At 46.0% G+C, this 6,686-nt stretch overlaps 1 protein-coding gene across 1 annotated transcript; it reads left to right on the top strand.

The window, feature by feature from the left end:
• The first annotated feature begins 1,313 nt into the window (after window positions 1–1,313).
• tbx16 (T-box transcription factor 16) lies at window positions 1,314–4,192 on the top strand. Its single transcript, XM_035657699.1, has 9 exons — window positions 1,314–1,329; window positions 1,460–1,616; window positions 1,706–1,808; window positions 2,169–2,333; window positions 2,512–2,658; window positions 2,747–2,817; window positions 3,270–3,358; window positions 3,450–3,663; window positions 3,751–4,192. Exons 1-9 carry the CDS (start codon window positions 1,314–1,316, stop codon window positions 4,190–4,192), a joined length of 1,404 nt encoding a protein of 467 aa, XP_035513592.1.
• Window positions 4,193–6,686: the final 2,494 nt, after the last annotated feature.

Genomic DNA, 6,686 nt, shown 5'->3' with positions numbered 1-6,686 from the left:
GGGGGGGGGGGGGGGGGTGTGGTTTAATTTTGCTCCTCTATGCTAACGCCTGCAGTGTTTAGCATTTGTTTTGGCCCGTTGTAACACGGTACGGACGGAGACAGGCCTGTGAATGACATCAGTGGATTCTGCCTGGATGTGGATGGTGGGAGGACAGCCGGGTTGTTGTGGCAGGTCTTTATTCTCAGACCCCTCCTGTCCCATTCAGGGCTGACTTGGGCTCCTGGTGCTAACTGGCTGTTAATTGCCTGCCTATACACAGGCCTTTCTCCACATGCAGAAACTGGCCCCTTCAAGGGAAACTAGCCTAATGAGATTATCTATCAGAGCATGGGCCTGTCTAGACACCCAATACACAACCCCCCCACCACCAACCACCACAACCAGCAGCAGGCTTCAGAGGACGCCCCCCAGGTAAAAGTTACCTGCAGAAAGAGAGCATGTTGTCATTACACCATTATGGGTTTACACAGAGTTTCCCACCCACTGCATCATGCCTCTGATGGAGAAAGCTGACACTGCAGAAAAGTGTAAAAGTGAGAATTTATTTAAACTTATAAAAAGTATTTATGACTTATTTTTAATCTATTTGAGATCCATGTGAATGAAGCTCTGTATTAAGGGTTGGTATGAAGGTTCTACTTTAATAAAACTCTGCTATTTTTCACCAGAATGCAACAGACAAACACACAGGAGGATCTCATTTAAACGTTCCTCTCACTGTATTTCTGTCAGCTGTGTCAGATAGTGTGACAGTGAGTATTTAACACATTGCACAAACACACTAAATGCCATTTTGCTGTGTGGTTGTGTGTGTGTGAATGATATTTACACAGATTCTGGTGCCGCTGCGAGTCCTGATCTGCAGCAGGGAAGTGCGTCCATATTTGTTTTAAAGTCTCTTAGCAGTTAATAAAGATGCGTTTCCTCCGTCCCCCTTCCTGTGGGGACGGTATCAAGGCTCTGTTAAGTCTCTTTGATTTCCAGCACCTTCCAATCACAGCGGGGCACTGACTCATCATTGTGCCACTTCAAAGCCTGGGAATGGCTCTCTTGACCCCACCCACCTATTGGCTCTCCTTAAAAGTCATGGTCACCTCCTTCTGAAGGACTCAACAGCTCTGAATTATCTCCTGCAACAACACTGACTAACCTCCTGACTCCCTGAGCTGCTGGATTTCTTGGTTGTTGGTTTTTCTTTACACACAAGGAGCTGAAGAAACACTTGGATTTCACGGACACTTGGATTGATTATTGGCCTTCGGTGCATGAACTTCTTCAAGCTTTTACTGTGCTACAGCTGAACCTGAAGCATGCAGTCCATCAGAGGTGAGTGTTGGCTTTCTTTCACTGGATTCACTCTTTCACCACTCTCCCTACCGGTATCCGTCTTTGTCCGAGAGAGACTCCCCTCTCTCGATCATGAAGCAAGGCTGTGATGAATTTTATTTACTTCCAGACTTGAAGCCCAACTTCAGCGGCCCTCCTCCCTCCTCCATGGCTGCCGGCCCCGATGCCTATCACCAGGGCAACATCAGGATGACTCTGGAGGACCCTGAACTCTGGAAGACCTTCCATGAAATAGGGACAGAGATGATCATTACTAAACCGGGCAGGTAAGACGACAGAGAAAATGCCATTTAATGCCAAATGTTTCCATCCTCTGTTGCTGTTTTGCTGATTTTTCTCGCACGCTGTGTTCCAGGAGGATGTTCCCACACTGTAAAATTAACCTCTCTGGCCTGATTCCATGTGCCAAGTACATCTTACTGGTGGACATGGTCCCTGAGGATGGATTCAGGTATAAGGTAAGGCAGCACTTATTTTTCTCATCTTATTATCAGCCTGTAAAAAGCAGCCTTGACTCACCACAGCCATGGCTTTGGCAGGAGGTATCCCCTCAGTGGTTACCAGTATCCCCAGACAAGACACCCCCACCCCCCCTTCTTCTGACATTGTACATCAAAGGGTGCTATCTCTTCCTGTTTTTCTATCCCCTGCTGGGAGCCCACTGTACTACCCCCTATCTCTGTGGGTGGTACAGCCAGTAGTCACTCTCTCCGCTCTCTATCGTATCGCTCTCACACTGCGGGGAGGGAAGAAGGTGAAGCTCCTTCTGTGAATCCCCTCCCTCAATCACTGACTGACAATCTGTCTCCTTCCTACAGTGGAATAAAGACAAATGGGAGGTGGCAGGAAAAGCGGAGCCCCAGCCTCCCTGCAGGACCTACCTCCACCCCGACTCTCCGGCCCCGGGGAGCCACTGGATAAAGCAGTCCGTCTCCTTCCTCAAGCTCAAGCTCACCAACAATACACTCGACCAGCACGGCCATGTAAGTAAGAGCCCTCGAAGTGGAGCGCTTCACAACAATTCCAAATGATATCCACACTACTTTTTCAAAAGGACGGTGGATAATTGAAGTCCTTGGTGGACAAACTGGTAACACTCGTAGAAGTGGATACTTGTAAAGTGCTTTAAAACTGAATGAATCACCCTCTCCCTATCTGCAGATCATTTTGCACTCCATGCATCGCTACCACCCGCGCTTCCACATCGTCCAGGCTGATGACCTCTTCAGCGTCCGCTGGAGTGTTTTCCAGACCTTCACCTTCCCCGAGACCTCCTTCACAGCAGTCACGGCCTACCAGAACACCAAGGTCAGTTTCTTATCCCTGCAAACTGACCCAGAGGACGTCTGATCACTCATTATTGAGATTTTAACTGATTTCATTTCGTAACCAACAGATTACAAAGCTGAAGATCGATCACAACCCGTTTGCAAAAGGTTTCCGGGATGAAGGCACCAATAAAAAGAGGTGGGTCACACGAAGTTACACACAGTTTGGTTGCTTTACTTGAAATTCTGCAGATTTCCATAAAGATCCCCTCCAGACATTTATTAAGATACATACAAATAGACTGATTGGAACAGTAATTTGTGTTTTATGGTTTTTTCTGCAAACAAACTTATAATTTCCACATTAAACCCTTAAACAGCATCTACAGCACATCTACAGTTGCAGACTGGACCAGGGTTGACTGTGATGTCACAAATCATGCTTGTAGGCCCCGCCCCTTAAGTATCAGATTTTCAATGAACTCAGAGAACAGATGAATGTGAAAACATCCTTCTAGAGTCCAACTGAACAGACATCGTTCACACATCACACTGTAGGAACAAGAAGGAAAGGTTATTTTTGATTGAGGGGGGGCTTTAAGTGATGTATGTATGCAATGTTGTTTTAATGAAGCTGATGTTCTTCTGTAGACGTGCCAACAAGAGCCCAGCCTGCCTTGAGAAACGAGCCAGGATGTCGGACATCTTAAACAGGGACTCTGAGGAGGACAGCCCACCAGGTACCGTATTCAGACTCTCTCCCCACTGATGGTGTTTTATCTGTCGTGTCCTTTGCTCCTGAAGTTAACCTGATGATCTGCGTTCTCTCAGATTTCTGCCCGTCATCCTACGAGGGTTACGACGGAGAGGAAGCCGACCTGCCCAAAAGGAAAGAGGATGAGGCAGTTAAAGAGGAGCGTTACTCCCCGTGGGCTGCAGAGAAGGAGCACAGCGTGAGGACGGACTCCCCCGCTGGGGCAGACCCCAGAGACATGTACAACACAGAGCAGCTGGTTCCTGCTCCAGCCTCCTACCAGCCGTACAGGTGAATGACGATAAAGTTATGTAGCAAATACAAGCTCAGTGTTGTGGCGATGAACAGAACTCTGACCGCCTTTCTTTTCCTCTTCAGGTTCCACGAGTACGGAAAGTCCCCCTCGCCGTCCTCCAGCATCGGCAGCAGCAACAGCGGGTCCGGACGCAGCAGCTTTGAGTCCAGAGTCCCCGATGTCGCCACCGTGCCCGACCACGACTCTTCAAAGCCGCGCACACACGAGATCGGCCCTTCCCCTTGCGGCCCCCAGCACCTCCCCGCCCCCCAGGACTACACCGGGGTCCTCAACATGACCATGGCCCAGGCCGGCAAGACCGGGGGGGTGATCGGCCACCACATCTACAGCCCATATGGCGCCGAGCAGCCCCTGGGTCAGTGGGGCGGCCCCGGTCCCGCCCAGTACCCCCCGCCTCACCACCTGACCGCTGACTACACCACGCAAGCTGTGCACCACGGCTATCACCATGGCAACGTGGCTGAGTGGAGCCAGTACCCGCTGTTTTCTTATTCCTGCTGGTGAGCGGATCTTCAGCGTTAACTGACTGAGAGTGACTGCATGGAGGCTGCGGGCCGACCCGCCGCTCACAGCTCTGAGGATGCATGCCCAGACGAGGCTGAGGGCCACAGGACCGCCACAACACAACAACAACAACAAAGACTGAAAGATGGCGAGGAGGAGCCGCCTGTCGCTGCCTTCCGCTCAGAACCGGCAGGGTTCAGGCTCCAGTTGTAGGAGACTGAAAGTGTGCTGCTCCATGATTGTTTTACTGTTGAATTGTCTATTTATTTTGTATTTCATCTCATCTCCAAGTGAAAATATTATTTTTGTATAAGAAAAAGAGAGAGAGAGTAAAAACGTAAGTGTGCAATTAATGTCTGTCTTCAAATTGTGATGTGATCTGAAAATAAAATCCTAAAAGTGACGTGATCCAATGTCTGGTTTGTGTAAATATTCTTAATCTTTTCTACCCATTAATTAAACAACTAATGTAATTTTGGATTATTCACCTTTAATACGGCAAGAAAACATCTCAAAACTTATTTTATTATCTTGTTTATGATTAATTTCACCTGTTTTTAACATTATTGTTCTTATTTCTCACACCTGTTTTCATATTTTTTATATCTTAAGATTGTTTCTAGCCTTATTAACTAGATTCTTTACTAATATTATTGTTTTTATTTCTTTTTTATCTCTTATTATCGCTCCTTATGTCCCCTATTTTTTAATACCTGTGTCATTGATGTTTATTATAATATTATATTATATAATAACCAAATGTATCTAAACATAGCTGGAAGGTGTAGATGTATTTCATCCTGCATCCTGCAGGTTCTGCATACAGGAAGTGTATTGGACCAATCAGTGGATTGTAAAAGTGTTTGCAGGCGCACATCTGCATGCCGGCCAGCTCCGACAAGCAGCACATCCTTTGGTGCTGTTTGTTTGTATTTGCTCTTTGTTGATCTAATGAGGAGCACTCTGTAGTCTCGACAGGCCCAGCATGCATTAAAGACCTTGTATTACTGTGACTCCGGCTCACCTGCTGAGGTTTACCCACCGGCATCATAAAGCATCACACGACTCTCGTTCTCCATCTCAATGAGCCTTAAAAAGCTTGAAAATGGGGGGCTGTTGGCTCCTTTTCACGACTGAACAACATAGGCTGGGCCCATTGCCTCCACCCTGGGTGGATGTGAGCTGCTAATGACTGCTGTAAAGTCCATGGGGGAGGGGAGGGGGGGACCATCCTGCAGGAACAGTTGTGGCGGTGTGAGGATTTGATTCAGTGAGATTCATTATCTGGGAGGCTTCCTGAAGCAGCATGTCCAACCTCAGACTTCCCCAGCTGCACACTGTTCATTTACTCACTTTAATGAGGATAAAAAAAGAGAGAGATCTTTACAGGAATCTGCACCGCTGGGCGAGAAGGTCAGTGTGATGAAATTCAAATTCTGAGATGAGATTTTATCTCCCAGAAGCCAGCTTTTTCATTAAAGCCAGTAAAGATAAAATCATATATTTGCCACAGGATATTGCTTGGGACACCATGCATGATAATACATGAGAAGGATTTATCCTCACTTCCTTCAGAGATGTAATCTGTATTTATAGACATACACGCAATAGTTCACAATAGGAAACAGTGATGAGGCCACTGATGTTCCAGGAATATTTAACACATTGTAACTGGCCCTATTGTAATGTCTGAATGGATGCACTGGAAACATACCTCACATTTAAATACCTGTTAACAAATAAAGTGAGAAAAGTCCATTTAAGCTCCTTTTCCACCAAATTATTTCTGGTTCTTGAACCAGTTCTGTTGGAACTGTGGTGCTATCCAATGAACCAGCCCTCGTTTCAGCAGTTCTGAGTGGAACCATAGTAATCGAACACAAACTGAGGGCTACGCACAGCGACCCATAGACACGCCCACTTTGGTTCCCGAGGAAAACGTTTCTGTTTATTTGGTTCCAGCTGGGAACCAACTTTTTATTTTCAGTCGAAATCCTACGAACATTTGAAAACTAGATGATTGACAGCCAGCTAAATATTTTTGTCTTCAACACAAAAAGGATTTGTTTTTGTCAATCTCATTCTGAAATGAATGTTTTTGTTCTGTATTCATTGTATATTGTATATTTACTGTAAAACAATTAAAAGCTGGTTCCTCTTCACTAGCCTGGTGTGGCTCCACAATTTGACACAAAAAAAAACATGAGGTCTGGATTTTATAGAAGTTTTTTGGATGTATAAAACCTCTTAAAGCCCACTCTAAGCTGCTTACATCGCCTTCACGAATATAAATGTTTAAACTTTTGTCAATATGGACGTGATACACATTGTTAGATCAGTTCAGTTCTCCATAACTCAATCCTTCAGTTCAAACCACTGATATGTTATTCAATAGAAAGTAGAGAGAGAGAGATACGAGTACAAGAAACGACTCCAATCCTGTGTGTCATCAAGGTTCAGTTGTGCCTCTCTTCCTAAGAGCTGGTTAATCAAA

Source organism: Morone saxatilis, unplaced genomic scaffold, assembly GCF_004916995.1.
Source record: "Morone saxatilis isolate NCDOM2014 unplaced genomic scaffold, NCSU_SB_2.0 Contig16, whole genome shotgun sequence".
Lineage (NCBI taxonomy): Eukaryota > Metazoa > Chordata > Actinopteri > Moronidae > Morone > Morone saxatilis.
Note: the sequence above shows the minus strand (reverse complement) of the source record. Positions and strands in the feature narration are given on the sequence as shown.